This window comes from Agelaius tricolor, unplaced genomic scaffold (assembly GCF_023055355.1).
Source record: "Agelaius tricolor isolate 1412-34295 unplaced genomic scaffold, bAgeTri1.0.p SCAF_37, whole genome shotgun sequence".
Taxonomy (NCBI): Eukaryota; Metazoa; Chordata; class Aves; order Passeriformes; family Icteridae; genus Agelaius; species Agelaius tricolor.
In genome coordinates, this window is record NW_027269297.1 from 5,313,457 (window position 1) to 5,329,737 (window position 16,281).

The 16,281-nt window shown below is 54.8% G+C and overlaps 1 protein-coding gene across 1 annotated transcript; it reads right to left on the reverse strand.

Annotated features, from left to right (window-relative positions):
* Positions 1-2,877: 2,877 nt before the first annotated feature.
* Positions 2,878-14,746, reverse strand: SAPCD2 (suppressor APC domain containing 2). Its single transcript, XM_071453737.1, has 6 exons — positions 14,286-14,746; positions 9,652-9,785; positions 6,393-6,539; positions 6,177-6,275; positions 5,560-5,673; positions 2,878-4,675 (listed from the first exon to the last, which is right to left on the reverse strand). The coding sequence occupies exons 1-6, from the start codon at positions 14,689-14,691 to the stop codon at positions 4,547-4,549; spliced, it is 1,029 nt and encodes a 342-aa protein (XP_071309838.1). The 5' UTR covers positions 14,692-14,746; the 3' UTR covers positions 2,878-4,546.
* Between the last annotated feature and the right edge of the window lie 1,535 nt (positions 14,747-16,281).

A 16,281-nucleotide genomic window follows, 5' to 3' on the forward strand; every position in this document is an offset into this window, starting at 1 on the left:
GGTGATGCTCCTAAAACAGAAGGCAGTTTATACCAAGAGTTTATGCCAAGAGGAGAATAGAGTTGGCATTCTGGAACCTGGGATACAAGCAAGAGCCCAGGATACAGGAAGGGCTGCAGCAGCACAGCACAGGCATGGTCTGGGATGGGAGAACACTCTAACTGAGGGATCACAGGGATGATCAGCACCTGCTTACAGGTCTGAGATGCAACAGGCACCTCCTTAGTCCGGTCAGCCCTGCATGGCCCAGCTCCCCATCCCAATGAGAACCATCCCCAGGACCCAGGGTCTTCTTCCAGTCATTGCATCCTCAGTTTGCTTCCCAGTGAGTTGCACTGACAACAGCAAGGCCAGGAGGTGCAGAGCAGGACGGCTGCAGGGCCAGGGCAGCAGAGACTGCCCCAGCAGTGCTGAGCATATGGCAGGGAAGAAAAGCAAAAAAGAATGTTCAGGTCAGGGGCCCAAGATGCGTCTGCTCCTGCTGACATGTAGGATAATCGCTCCGCTGGGACAGCAGGCCTTGTCTGAAGGGGCAGCTGGGCATGGAGCCCAGGCTCAGAGGAGATGTAAAGGGCATGTAGCTGGGCAGGAGAGGAGAGAAAGTATGAATAGATAAACCTGGGTGACTGGATCCTTCCCAAACTGCACAGCTGAGGACACAGAGGATGACATCCTGTATCCCTGGGCAGCCCAGGGGCCAGGTATACCTCCAGACTGAGCTCAGGAGAGGGCTCACTCTGCTCAGACAGTAGCTCCAGGCTCTGGCAGTGGGGACCCCCCATGCAATGTCACCCTGGCACCCACCATAAATGCCCAGGGACAGGCATGTTGACCCAATGGTGTTGCACCTGTGTGTGACAGCCTCCAGCATGGAGAGTTGTGGGGAGGTGAGGTAGGTTGGCAGGAGCTGTCCTGGCTGGGAACAGCAAAGCCCTGTTCCAGTTGTTCCCAGTGTAACCACAGCTTCACACTATGGGATCCAACAGTTATCAGAGATGTTGTAGTGTTATTACAAAGTTTTTATACTTTGTAATACTTTGAAGAAATTTTGTTTTGTATCCCCATATTTTTCCCAAATGGTTTATCCCAGACTGTACCCCCCTCCCTTTACCTGTGTAATCCCTCTCCCTGGATGAGATCATCCCCAAACCCCCACCCTGGCTCTCTGCCAATCACTCGGCATCCCATCCCCTCCCTCTAGAAGCTTCAGTCCAGGTCCTCGAGTGATCAGCCAGAGGCTAAGGGTCAGCCCCCCAAGCCTTGCCCCATACGCTGTCCTAAATGCCAATCCCCCAGTACCCATCCCTTAGGGTCACTTCTTGGTTAGTAAAATGTTATCTACTTTGGGTTTCCACCTCCCTTTGAATGTAACCTTGGCACATCTCCCGGGGCTCTCGGCAGGAGGCCCCCTAAGGTGCAGGAGCTCCCCAGAGCCCCTGAATAAAACCTTGGATTAACCCCTGCTAAGAGTCGGCCCTTTATCATCTACCGATGTCTCTGGTGTCTCTTCTGCTGCAAAGGCGACCAGCCCAGGTGCCCTCAGTACCCTCGGGGCACAGAGAGTGTCTCCCCGCTGTCGGCCGTGTTGGGGTTGCCCCCCCGGTGTCTGCTGACTCAGGACTGGCCGAGGGTTCTGAGAGGCTCCCAGAGAGATAGAGACAAGAGCCTGGGAGGTGCCACAGATCTACGCAAACCCAGGTCCAACAGGAAAAAGCCTGAAGAGAATGGAACATGCTCACACACATGTCCCAGCATACACATCACTTACAGACCTGGCCACAAACGCAGGTCTCATGGCTCCTGAGCCAGCCCCCACTGTTAAGGGTGCCAAAGTGGACACAGCCCCGACCCACAGGGGAGGGTCAAGCCCATCAGGGACCTAAAAAGAGTGTGGCCAGGCCAGAGTGACAGCTTGAGGCGAACTCTGCAGTTCCCAGGGGAAACCTGGTCCCAGTGGGCTGTGGCACTCCCAGGGCTACCCCACAACCTACCACAGTCTCACAGAAGGTGGGATGGGAGCCAGTGCTGCTGGCCAGAACTGGGACAACCCCTCTGACCTGCAGCAGAGAGAGCTGCCCTGAAACAGTCCGGAAAGGGAACTGCGACTCTTTTTCTTTGGAAGCCCTCACGGGCTTCACACCCAAGCAAAGGCATGAAATGGGAACCAAGGGCAATTACCAACTCTCTTCCTGCCCCAGCTGGAACTAGTGGCTGCCCTAAGCAGCACCCGGAAGAGGCCATGGCAGACACTCCTTTGCCAGCTGTCAATAAGTGGACTGGGCTGTCCCTCTTGGCTCTGCTCCCCACAGGGGAGGCTCAGCCTCTGCAGGATGCAGGGTTCACCCCACAGCCTGGGAAAGGAAGGTACCCCAATCAGGGCAGAGCCTCAGGTTCCTCCATGTGAGTTGCCATCTCAGCATAGGGCAGAGGGACATGTGCCACATATGCCAGGCCACTGAGGTTCCCGGTGGCTGACCCTGTGGGAAGGAGTCACTGCGGAGCACCAGCCACTGTTGCCACCACTGTGGGGCAGCTCTGAGAAAGGGTACTTAAAAACAAGTAAGAGGTTGTGAATTGCACCAACACTGCCTGACCAGTGTGAGCCTCAAGCACAGCTTCTGGGGGAGTAAACAGATGAGGAAGGGGTGCAGGTGGCTTTAAGACCCTGCCCCACAGCAGGGGACAGGGTATCCCCAGACCCTGAGAAGCCCAGAGGTGATGGGAAAGGACATGAAAACATGTTCAGGTACAGAGACCCCCAGGCTCTTTGTTAACCAGATTGCAGCTTCAGCTCCCCCTGCATTCTGAGAGACAGGACAGTCAGGGACTTCAGGGCTGGCAGCAGTAGATGGGGTGATTTAGGGAGAGACAGGAAGATAAATTAAATAAGTCACCCCACTTTATTATCCCTAAATCCAGGTAACCCTCATAAAAAGGGTCAGTTCTAATTAACCTCAGACAAAACAGGCACTGGACACTAGAGGAAGCATCACAAAAAGGATGGCAGGCACTGATACCTAGGGGACAACTAACAACCAACTCCTGCAGACAGGGGACATGACTAGCCATGGCCTTGCTGCTCCTCCTCCACCATCTCCCTGGTACTCTGCTGATCCCCACTCCAGCTGCAGGCATAGGGCAGAGCAGGGATTCATGCCTTGCAGTGAGCTTTAACTCAGGATAAGTCTCAAAGAGAACAGCTGGATGGGACAGAGTCCTGACAGATAAGAACAGAAGTGAGAACAGAATTGGCCTGCTTGTGTCAGCTCAGGGCAGAACCAGCACTGCCCAGCTCAGCTCAGTGCCACAGAATCATGCCTGGAGAGTCAGACCATGAAACAACCCCAGAGAGAAAGGTCCTGGCCTTGGGGATACAGAGGGCCAGGCTGCGCTAAATAGGATCTCCAGTGAAAGTACCATGGATACCAAGTACCAAGCCACAGTCAGATGTCATTCAGCTCAAGCACCATCACCGAGCTGGGTGGGAAGCAGGAGGAGTCCTGAGATGTGCCATCTAATAGGACCCATCTTGAACGACCACCACCCCTCAAGACACCTGCAGAGGAGCGCAGCTCACAGTCAGGATGTCATCCCCCACAACCATGTGAGGCAGAGCTGCCATTTCTCCCTGTGGAGATGTGCACAGGGAAGAGCCTGTCAGCCTCTGCTCTGTCCCACACTAGGTTAAATACAAAACCAGGTTCTAAAGACCCTCTGTGAGGTCAGGCTGATGTGAGCATCCTCAGGCTATGAACATTGCTTCTCCTTTCACAGTCACCATGAAAATAATCTAATCCTGGCAGTCATCAGGAAGTATTTGCCAGGTCAAGCCAAGTAAAGACTGAGATGTCTGTCTCAACTTGTCAACAGCCCAAAACAGCAGCTCAGAGATGTAAGCTGTCTTGGTTGGGTCTATGGCTCATTTCCTGTAGGAGCCTACAGACATGTAAACAGCAACTATGGTATCCTTACCACAGACATGACAGAGTGGTTGCCATGAGGACCACCAGTTTGGGCACTACAGGGCCAGGACAGTGCCTCTGGCAGGCAGAACATGGGCAGCAGAGAGGGGCCAGGCATGCCTCCTTGGATTTCCAATTTAGTCTTCCAACAGTGAGACAAGCAGGAGCCAGCACCCTCTGAGGGCCAGGCTTGTCTGGAGATGCTGCTAGAGTGCTGAAGATACATCACTTTCCCAAGAGCATCCAAAATCCAGCCTAAGTCAGCAAGGGAACAACAGCTCACCCCACACAGGCAGCACAGACAGCAGCCATGTCTCCTGACTGCTAGGGGTCACAGGACTGGGGACAGTATCCCTGCAGCCCACTTAGAGACAAAAAAGGAGCAGCTTGAGAGCAGCATGGCTGATAAGCCATCAGCAGGGCAGGGATGCTTCCCAAGAAGGGTCCTGGCTCCCTCGCAGAGATGCCACCAGCAGCCCCAGACCTTGAGACACAACACCTGGAGCAGCAGGTGTGATGAGTTTAGGGCAAGAGTCCCTTGAAACCCCCAGGTAAGTTTGGGGATGGGGCAGGGGAGGCATGTGCTAGATGAAGGTGGAGTCCAGCTGGCTCATCTCATGGTTGTTGTGGGCACGAGCCTCAAAGAGCTGCTTGATGAGGGCAGATTTCTCCTGCTCCAACTGGGTGATGCGCTCGCTCTTGTCAGTCACCTCCTGCACAAGACAGGGGAGGAAAATGATAGTTAGAGGAGGAAACTGCTGGCAACTGGTTGTGTTGCTGGTAAAATTTCATAGAACCACAGAATCACAGGCTTTGGGTAGGAGGACATTAAAGCCCATCTCATCCCAGCCCCTAACCAGGGGCAGAAACACCTTCCACTAGAGCCAGTTCCTCCAAGGCTGTTCTTGAACACTTCCAGGGATGGGGCAGCTTCTCTAGGCACCCTGTGCCAGGGCCTCACCACTCTCACAGGGAACAATTTCTTCCCACTATCCCATCTCACCCTGCCCTCTGGCAGTAGGAAGCCATTCCCCCTTGTCCTGTCCCTCCAGGCCCTTACTCAAAGTCCCTCTCCAGCTCTCACAGAAGCCCTTTAAGCCCTGGAAGGGGCTCTGAGCTCTCCTTGCTCTTTTTTTCCCCTGGTGAACACCCCCAGCTGTCCCGGCCTGGCTCCAGAGCAGAGGGACTCCAGCCCCAGAGCATCTTTGTGGCCACATGCTGGGACAGAAAACCCCAGCAGTGAGACTGGCCCTGGCCTGAGATGGCAGACCATCCCTTCCCTGACAGCCCCCAGCTGCAGCCTCTGCATTCTCTTGTGACCTCCATTTGTCACAGTCTTTTCCCTCTGGCAGGAATGCCCTATCCCTGCCACTGACTCACCCAGCAAGCAGCTGGAGACAGCTGGGCACAGCTGTGTGCCAGAGGGCCTCCACATGCAGCCCACACCCCCTTCTCTGGGATGACCAAGTCTGGCCAAGCTGAAGGAACACTGTTCCTGTTCTTGAACACTGCTTGTCATTCCTTCCCTGGCCCTATCCCATCCCCTTCCTTTCTCAGCCCCCCCAAGGGCATCTCCTCCACCCCCACCTCCACTGACCTTGGTGAGAAGCCGATTCTGCTCCTTCAGTATGTTGATGGCTTGCTGGGAGCCTGTGGAGGCTGGGGATGTCACAGGGACCAGCCTGCTCAGTGCTGAGGAAGGGTTTGCTGCCTGTAGAGAGGATGAAGGCATGAGACACTGAGCCTTCAAGCCTGTGGCCCTTCCCAGGCCTTTTTCAAGGTGAGATGTTTCTATGGCACACACCTGAGAGAAGCCCAGCAGAAGATTAAAACCGCAACACAGGCCATCACAGGGTCTCCAGCCCTGTGAATGGGGCAGAACGGGGAAGCATTCCTGCCAGTGTGCCTGGCAGGACAGGCAGCAGTGGGCTGCACCTCTAGCTTCTGCCCAGCAGGACAGTCTGCTCTGAATTGGCTGACTCAGCACCTTGACAATGGCTGTACCTTTTTAGGGATCTCCTTTAGGCCTCCCAAAGCATCCTCCAGCCCACCTCAGGACCAGCTGTGCTGTCCTCTTGGCTGTCCTCCATCACCTTCCCAGAGCTGGGGGAGACTGCAGCAGCTCCAATGTCAGCCCAGCCACCAACGTGGGAGGGACAGGATGAATTCTAAGATCACACAAACAACCTCAAGCTGCTGATGTCCTGTTCTCACCTTGCTGGCAGTGGAAAGAAGATCACCCAGGCAACGGTTCACCTCCTGCAGCTTAGGGACCAGGCGCCCCAGGTGGCTCTGGCCACCTTCAGGGAAATCCTGCAGGATGGGGAGGAAGAAGAGGCTGGAGGTTACCATGGGGTCAGCTCCAGGTCTGGCCACCTCCCAGCCCTGTTCTCCAAACCCAAACTTAGGCAGAAGAAGCCCCAGACTCACAGCACTGGTTCTCCTCTTCCCCAGGAACCGCTGGTGCTCCTGCATGAGCTGGATGTGCTGGTGGTACCACTCTCGAGCCCGTTCTATAAGCTCCAGGCCCTGCAACAGGAAATCCTTCTCCTGTTCCAGCTCCTTCATGTACTTCAGCTGCAAGACAGAGCACATGGGTGTCACCCACTCCCCACCAAGGCTTTGTCAAGTCGCAGGAGTTGGTTTCTTCATGAGGTGTGGGGGGATGTGGATACAGGTAAGGGTCTCAGCCCCTTTCCCCAAGAAAAGCTGAAGAGGAGCAGGATAATGACTGCTGCCTGATGCTGCTTTGGAGGAAGATTTTTGGAAGAAAAGGACACTTGAGTCACCTCTACCCTCCTGCTCACCACTGCAGGTACAGGTTTCTTCACCTATTTACCCAGGGAGGCAGCAGGAGCAGTGCCTGCAGTTGCCCCCAGCTCCCTTTGGGGTGTGAGTGTCAGCCCCTGCACAGACACACTTGGATTTTGGTGAGCACTGAAGAGTCTAGCTTAGTCTGCAGGCTGGAAGTCAGGGAAAAACTGCAGCCCTGTTTCCCCAGTTTGCCTCACTCCCCGAGGCACATGAAACTGAGCAGAGCATAGCACACCACACCTCATTGCAGAAGATCTCTGCCAGTTGCTCAGGTTCCAACACCAGCATCACCTGAAGAGCAGTGGGGGCCTTGCTGTGCCCGGGGAGCTGCTATGAGGGTGCCTGAGCAACTGATGCAGTGACCTATTCATCATCCTCACCCTGTGACCCCATGGCCCTTCTCTTTTCAATAAAAGGCTGCTCCCCCAGCTCCCAAGGGCATGGGGAACTTCCTGCCTTGCTGCCTCTGCTTTCTTTGCCAAAACACAGCTTGGCCTTCACCCACAGCACAGCCTGGGATCCACAGGCACCAGAGACTTTGGTCACCCAGAAAATGCTGGATGCACCAGAACCTCCTCCTTTGGAGAACATCAGGAGTGGTGCAGCTCAGAAGTGACCCTGAACAGAACCCTGTGGACAAGTAGGACCATACCAAGACCTTCTTCAGGCCATCAGCATTTCCATGTCCCCACTGCCAGCCCCAAAGCCTTTCTGCATCCCATACCTGTCATCCATTACACTGGGGCTGCTCTTGCTCCTGCTGCTCCTGGAAACATATTTTGCAACACAAACAACTACCCCCACACCCTTCTCCAATGGCCCAAAGGGACATATCCAGAGGAAGAAGTGCAGAGCCTTGGTGCTGTTGCTGAGGGGCATGAAGAAGGTGCTGTATGTGGCAAGGACCCCCATCCAGCTGGAGGTGCAGCCCACTGCTGCCTGTCCTGCCCTCCTCCCACAGGGCTTGCTGGCCAGCAGAGAGACCAGAGGAAGAGGGAGCATCCCACAGAGCAGAGGGACGCTGCCAGCCTAGCCCAGGGGGGGACAGGCAGCATCTCGCCAGGATGAGACACCTGGGGCAGGAGACAGACAAAGCGCTGGACTTGGCTGATGCTCGGTGGCTGGTAAAGGGGAGGGGACAGAGCTGTGCCCTGGGCTGCTTACAAATGACAGTGCTCCACCTCTCAGGGAAGGTCTCATCCCAGCCACCCTCATGGTCATGGGAAAATAAGGCCAACAGATGAGGTACTGGCTGGAAAAATGCCAGCTGAGTGAGTGAGCACTAGATGAGAGAGTGCAAAGAGTCCTGGGGTTGCAGCGCAGCCTCCACACCTCTGCTCCCTGCTCAGGAGGAACTAGTCCTGGTGCACTTCAGGATGTAGGATGGGCACCAGTGCTCCCATTCCCCAAGGGCTTCAGGCAAATTAGTCTAATGACAGAGTTCCTTGTCCCTTGGGAGCCCAGCATCTGGGCAGGGAGGGGTAAGGAAGGTGACGGTACAAAGATTCAGTCCTTGCTGGACCCAAACCTGTTCCAGCTCTCTCTGTAGGCTTGGAAATGGCACCAGTGCCTAAAGGCTGTGCTCAGGGTGTCATGGAAGGCTGAGACACCATTTCTCTGGGGTCAAAAGGACAGAAAGGTAGTGCAGCACTTGGCAACATATAGGGAGAGAGGGAAGGAGGGGACATGCCTCCCACTGACCACATGACAACTTGGCGGAATAGAGACCAAGACAACACAAGCCCTGAGCAAGAATGCTTATGGCAGAACTGGGGAAAGACATGGTGGCCACCATTCCCCTCACAGAGCACCTTGAGCTTGGGACCTTGAAATGTACTCCAGCCCAGAGTTGCACACACAGGGAAGGGAAGCAAAGACCTTCCTCTCTCCCCAACCCCCAAAACCCCAAGAAGCAGAGCCCTCAATCCCAGACACACAGAGCAACATTTATCACTTCTTATCAGCACCTCCCAGCAGAGGTCCCTCTCATGGCTGCAAGCCCAGCAAACTACCTGCACAAACATCCCCTCCCCAGGCTGGCACTGGGGCACGTTGTGTCCCCCAAGGCCAGCGACAGGTTGGGCAACGCTGGTCAGGCCTGTTGGGCTGCAGGAGCAGGGAGACACCAGGGTGCAAGGAGTAAAAGTACAGTGGTGACCGTGCCACCAAGTACTCATCCTGCAAGCTTGGTCCTGGCTCTCTGCCCGGTACAATTTAGCTTGAGCCCGTGGACAACATGCCCAGGCAGCTACTCCATTCCACCTGGGAACAAATGAGATCCCTTCACCCGGGCAATTTGATCCAAGTCTCTCCACTCAGCAGTGGAGAGAGGGGAACAGACTCCTCCATCCTGGGCTGCCTTTATAAATTCAGTACGGATTTCTCCGCTTTGCTGCAAAAAGTCTGTTGGAAGCCAAGAGGACCTGCATATTTGAGCCCTGATCTACATGGAACATCTGCAAGGGGGCATAGCTTGGCCCCACTGCTTGCCAGTACAAAGCATACCTGACCCTCGCTGGGTCGCTCTTAAGGCCCAGAGATCCATCTGTTCCCACACCTCCACCTTTGTCTTCCTCTTCCCAAGACCTTGCCCATGGGAAAGGCAGCCAGTACACTGGCTTCATAGGCTGATCCCATTCTGGGGGAAGGATCCACCTCCTCCCTGTTTGGCAGGATTCAGGAAAGCACCTTGGAAATAATAGACATCCACATACATCAACAGACCTTCAAATCCAAATATCAGTATTTACCTGATGTCCCACAACTCACTTGTGCAGGGTGGGCAAAGAAGCCAAAGCCTAGAGATGGCATCAGCAGTGAGGGACCCCTGCAACCCACCTTCCCCTTCATGGGAGCCCACAACACTCCCCCTTACCGTGCTGAAATCCACGCCATTGGTGATGGTGTGTCTCCGGTGTTCTGCACGGCCTCTCTGATGCCTCCGAGTGTCCCTAGCCCCTGGGTAGTCAGGGTCTCCCTGGGGCTGCCCAGCAGACTTAGCATCACCACCTGGAACAGAGGAAGGCATGAGGCCACAAGCTACTTTCAACAAAATCCTCCCCAGGCCCTCTTCTGTGAGATGATCTGCAAGGTGGTCTTGCAAACAGGGAGAGAGTGAGCAAACCACCAGCCTGAATGTCTGCTCCTGTTTTTGTCCAGGCAGAACAGATGTCAGGAATGACTGACTCAGCTGTGCCAGGCTGGCAACAGATCTCAGTCATCTTGTGTAGAAAGCAAGCAGCTCCCAGGCAAAGCTGGTTCAGTCCCAGCCAGGGCAACTAAACCATTAGTGATATTGCCTGCCCTCACGTGTCCTCATGGGACACCTTGCTTCCACTCAGGTGGCATCAGCTCTGCCAGGAAACCAACTTCTCCTGAAGGCAGTTCTTGCTTGGCCATGTGGATATTCAGCCCAGACACTATGTCTATGATGCAACCATGAAGTAAATAAGACTGTAGATTTTCCACAATCTTATTAAAACCCCAACATCCTATCCTGCAAAAGACCAATCTAGTAAAAACACATGGTGCTGATGCAAATCTATGCATAACCTGGTTTTGAAGATTAAGTTCATACTGGCAGGTTCCAGGCTGGATCAGGCACCTCCTGCCTGTCAGCCAGGGCAGGAATTCCCTGGGCACCTGAAGTGAAGGCCATACAAGCCCCAACACTGCTCACCTCACCAGAAACCCAGCCCTGCAGTCACAGCCAAGCCAGCTCTGATCCACTGCTAGGTGAGCTGGTAAAGCAGAAGAACCCTGACACCCCACCATCCCAAACTGCAGCATCAGGGCAGCTAGGGGTGCAGCCAGCACATCCCCAGGCAAGTCTGGATAGCAGCATGGTGCTCCTCCCTTCCTGCCCCAGTCCCCAGCAAGTGCCCAGCACATCCTCTCTCATGCCACCCCCTCAGTCCCACAGCTTGCCTGCTCCCTGCACACAGCTTTCCTCAAGAGTTCCTTTCGAAATGTGGCTTTTCAAGAAGAGCAGCAGGGAGCCAGCAAGTGATGGCAGGCAGCTGGGGAAAACGCCCTCTTCCCAAGACAGCTCCCCACGTGTCTGCCAGGCACCTCCACCCCTCGCACGTCCTTCTACCAGAGCTGCCTGGCACAGGTCTGGCACATTCCGTGGCACAGGCACATAAAGGGCTGTGTCAGGACAGGGTGTGGGCACCACATGGGCCAGCACATTCCTTTCCTCTGCTCCTCTGCACAGGTTTCCTCAGCTGAGCACATGGACATGAGAGAGGAAGGATATGAGGCAGGTGAGGGCAGCCATGGCCACAGGAGCCACCCTTCATCTTGAAGGTACGAGGTGTGGGAGCCCTGTACCAGGGCTGCCTCTGCTGTCACAGTCACACTGGTTCAGGGATAGGAGACAGGCTCAGGGGCGCAGGCAATGCGACACCTCAGTTTGTCACTTTGTGTCACTGGAGAAAGAGGTTGCCATGTCACGGGCGAAGTCCTCCTTCTGGTCCATCACAGTATCTCACTCCACCTCCCAGCAAGTACTCTGGTACATCAGTGAATACAAAGCATTTGTGAACACAAAGCCGTTGATATCACCCATCCATCTGCTTTGCCAGCTCCCTTTGGTTTCATACACCCACATCTATCTGGGAGGAATCCAGCAAGACTGGTGTGACCACACACATTGTCCTAGCAGACCTGTAGTATGTCCTTCTCAAAAAGCTGAGGAATAGCCCCAAAACCAAGGATACTCTCAACAGTCAGAATCCCAAGGCAAAGCCAGGAGCACTTCTGGTAGGAGCTGCAGGACAATCACATGTTAAAACAGTTTTTGCTGCAGTCACCCAGCAGTGACCAGTGCTGTGTTGAGCTGAACTGCACCCATGATAAGCAGGAGCTCCTGGTCAACCAACTGAGCTCTGCACACCTGAGCTGACAAGCTAGTGGCTAAAACAGGACCTGCTAATGAGCTGGGATAGTTGTTCTTAGGGAAAGAACAGGATCAGATCACCAGAGGTGGAAGAGATCCTGCCATGTGATAATGGACAGGCTCTGCCCAGGGCAGACACTTCACGGTTGTTCTACACTTCTCCACAAGTATCCTTCCCAATGGCCCAGAGAAGCCCCTACAAACCATCCCCTCCCTCCAGCTAGTGCCAAAAACAGCTCTCCAGCTGCTAGAGCCAAGCCACCCCTGGGGCGAGGGAAAGCACTGTGCTGGGGAGGAGCCAGTGCCTAGGGCCTGGGCTCTTTCTGCTCTGTGCCTTGACTTCTCCAGGTCCCAGCTCACAGGGGAACTAGTGGGGTAAAGACCCCCAAGAGCGATGTGTTCAGACACTGCTGTGACAAGACCAGGCAGCATAACATAGGGACATCATTATGGTGACTTCCCTGTCCTGTGACTTCTTCAATATCCACCTCACCATTCTTGCATCCAGTGGGTGCTGTTGGCTCCCCAGGAACCATGGGGTGCCAAGCAGCAGCTCGCAGACTGCACCAGCACTGCTGGGCTGAGGAGAAGCTGGAAGCTGACTTAAGCAGGGACCTCAGAAGGACTTCTGCCCACAGAGGTTAGTGTGGAAGAGAGAACAGAATTATTGTCCCACTGGCTCACTGCACCCTTGGACATGCCAGGAGAACCACCTGACCCCAACCTCTGCCATTTTGCCATGAGTCACATCCAAATCACCTCTGACGTGTGTAGATGCTGCTCGGACCTAAAGCAGAGCTGGGGAGGCACTCTGTGAGCACCCTCTTCCCCTAAAACACAGGCGGGGAGCATTTTCTCCCACTCACCGCAGCTTATGAGCACTGACACATCATCTCACCGCATTTGGCTGGGGTCTTACAGAAGCCACCACATGCAGCTGGAGGCTCAGAGTAGCCTCACACCCAAATGACATCAGCTTAGTGGAGACAGGTCTTCCTGGAGCCACAGGCAGCTCCCAGCACCCACCACACATCTTGGCAGTGGGGATGGAGCCATATCCTGCCACAGCACTGCTCAACTCCCTTGCAGCCAGCTGAGAACATCCACCTGCTCAACTGCACCCCAGGAAACCACCTGTGGAGGGGCGCACTGGGCAGTTGTGCAGGATCTAGAGCTAAAAGAGGTGGAGTAACTGAGTTGTACCATTTTCTAAGCTGCTGAATGTACCTGAAACTCAGGCCTCTTACCAAAATATAGCCCTGTAGTGTGGGATGCTGGCAACAAGGGCTGAGGTGCTAACCCTGCCCACAGGCTCTGGACAGTTATGGAACATCACCCTGTAATGGAAAGATCCTCAGCAAACAGAAAGCTGCTGCAGTCATCTGCTCACTCCTTCCCAGGGCAGAGCTTTCAACCTGCTATCTATTCACCAAGCAGGATTTTTTTCAAGTTTTTCCAGATTTACACTCCTGATGATAGAAAAGTTAGTCTGCTTAATAATATTCCCTTAGATGTAGCTCCAGTGCTTAGTCTGGAGGCAAAAATAGAAAGCAGAGAACCTCATTCACAGTTAAAAGCTTCTTCTCTACCCAGCAGAAGGGACTGGGTTGGAAAGGCAAACCAGCCTGACCTTCCCAAGGCAGAGGAAGTCAATGCACTCAGGTGGTGCAATAACATGTACCAGCTCTGCACATAGACTTTGTCTCCTCTGATCTCAAAGCACTTCACAAACCTAGATAAAGAATTATTACCTACCCAGATAAGCCCAGAAGACTGGTTTCCTTGTAACATCTACTGACTAGCAACTAATCAAGATGCCAGTGAAACAGTCTCCCCTATGCTAGGGTCGGTGTACCACCCAGGAGGGCTCTGGCAGATCCTATGGAAAGGGCAGAGTCCACAGGGATGCACAGGTGAGCCCTGTGGACAGAGCTTAGGACAGCAGAGCATATTGCCCTGGTAACTTCTCTCCCATTTATTCATTGATTAATTATTTTTTATTGGGAATAGTGCTGTGGAACGATCCAAACCAAAAAGCTGGATCAGGTTTTGCATTTTTTGTCTAAACCATGCATGACATCGTGTAGGAGTCATTCCTGAGAGCCAGCCCAGCGCAGAGCCCACCAAGCACACGGCCGCTTCGTGACCACAGCTTCACCCCAGAGAAGCTGCTCTGCTTTGGGGGTCTCCAGGACCCAGCCATTCTCCGAGACGCCCAGCTGTGCCATCCATCCCCGGGGAAGGTCAGGACAGACTCTACGCCAGGGGACAACCACGGACACATTACGGCAAAGCCCTTAATTCCTCCTGTCAGCGCTATAAATAGCCCAGCGCATCGCGAGGGAAGCACAGCCCTGGGTGGGCGGCGGCGCTGGGATATTCGCACCGGAATCAGAGTTCAGCGAAGCCAAACCAGTCAATACCAACAGTAACTTTGGGGGAGTTTTACACCCGGCCTGCGGGAACCGCTGGCTCTGAGCCCAGAGGAGGGCACAGGGGAACGGGATGAACCGCGGGATCCCATCCCGACCTCCGAGCGCCAGACCCCGACCCTGGCGCTGTCATCATCCCCGCGAGCCCGAAGCCCCCAGTCCAGTCCCGCCACTCACCGCGGCCTCGGGGCTGGCCGGGCCCCGGTTCCCGCTGTCCGGGGCTCTTCCCCCGCCGCTCCTCGGAACAGCGAGGGCTTGGCGGTTTCTCCGCGCTCCGCCGTCCGCCGCTGCCACCCTCCACTGGCGGCTCAGTCCCAGGCAGGGCCGCCCGCAGCCCCAGTACGAACCTCTCGAAGGTAAGGTACCCACTGGCCGGCGCCGCCTGCCGCAACCCCTCCATCACCCCGGCGGGCAGCTCCTGGGCTTCCGCTCCCCGCCAGCGCGACTCGATCTCCCGTAGGTGCACGTAGCCCCGCCGCCGGTCATCCAGGATATCGAAAAGAGTCCGCAGGCTCTGCAGGAAAACCCGGGGAAGACCCTCGGTACCGGCGGGGAGCGAGCGATCACCGCGCTCCGGGGCCATCGCCGCCGCTCCGAGCGTTACTCCATGCTCCCCCGCCCCCCGCGCCTATTGGCTGACGGCGGAGAGTTCCGCGCTTCCATTGGCCTGCGGCGGGAAGGTGCTCCGGCCATTGGCTGAGAGGTCGCACGGCAATTTGAGTTGCACGCGGCGCCCGCCCCGCCCTGGGCCCGCGGCTCGCGTGGGTCCCGCTCCGTTCGCGGAGGGAGCCCGACCCTCCCCTGTGGACGAGGGACCACGATAAACGCCCAATCCTTGCTCTTTCTTCCCCCCGCTTTATATACTGGGCGTGATGTCGTAAAGTCCAGAATATCTCTTGGGTTCGTTTGGGTCAGCTGTCCTGGCTACGTATCCCCCCAACACCTAATGCACCCCTATCCCCCTCCCTGGTAGGGTAGGGTGAGAAGCAAAAAAAGACCGTGGGTCTGTACAAGCACCACTCGGCAATAAGAAAAATATCTCCATATTGTCAACACTATATTTTGGTCTCCATATTTTCAGCATAAATTCAAAACCTATCCCCATACCAGCTACTGTGAAGATAATTAATACTAACCCATGCAAAAGAAGCACAGTTTCTAAACACTTCAGAGAAAATGTGATTAGTGAAGAGGGACAAGGAAAATCCCGACGCTGGTATTCACTCTTACTGCCACCTTTGCAAACATATCCAAGAAGCATCAGTCAATGTAGCATCCCTACAGGAGGGGGATGTAGTGCACCAGCACGGAGGAGTCCTGTGTGGTGTATTTATCTTGTGCCATGGGGAAAATAAATGCTGACAGAGGGAATATAATTCCATCCTCCCGGCGCCTTGGCTGGTAAGGCACCAGTGGCCAGCAGCCAGCCCAAGATAGGGTAGACATAAAAAAGGAGGGAAAAACCCACCAGTGTTGACAAAAGTGAGAGAAACAGGATTTGGCTCTTATGTTTTACAAACTTAGTATGCACTGGCATTGGTAAGAGAATGAGTTTCTTTGCTTTACAGGGAAATTTGCTGTGTCTGTTAGACACAGCAGCATGTTAATCCTAGTGCAAGATGATGCCTCCTCTACAAACCCCCTCGATCAGAGAGTCCATTGCAACACAGCAGACTGCAAAGCCCTGGTGTCATGATTCCCATATCACAGACACTTCAGTTTGCTCTAGGGGCTCTGGGCAGCCACATGCCAGCACCTCCAGACCCCCCCACCCTGGTCTGATGCTCATGATGCTGAGAGAAGCATCAGGGAGCAAGCCTGTGGGAGAAGGGTGATGGCCAGGAAAGGTGATGAACCAATATCCAAGGGCTCAGGTTGTGAGATTACCTGTGTCATGGACATCTTCCTGTGCCACAGATACTTCCTTGTGCCATATGCAAGCCAGGGGTGATTCCCTTTAGCTCTGAGTTGGCTTCTAAGGAAGAGGGAGGAAGCTACTTGGGGCTCAAGCCCTCTCACTCACCTTGCCCTTGCTGTGCTCCCTTTGCCATCTGATTCCCTGCCCAGGTCAGACTTCATCCAAGTGTCTTTAGCACCTTGGTCCTACTTCTGGTTTCTCATTCCATTCTTGCCACTTCTTCATGGAGACTCAGCCTTGCCAGCCCCAGGCTGC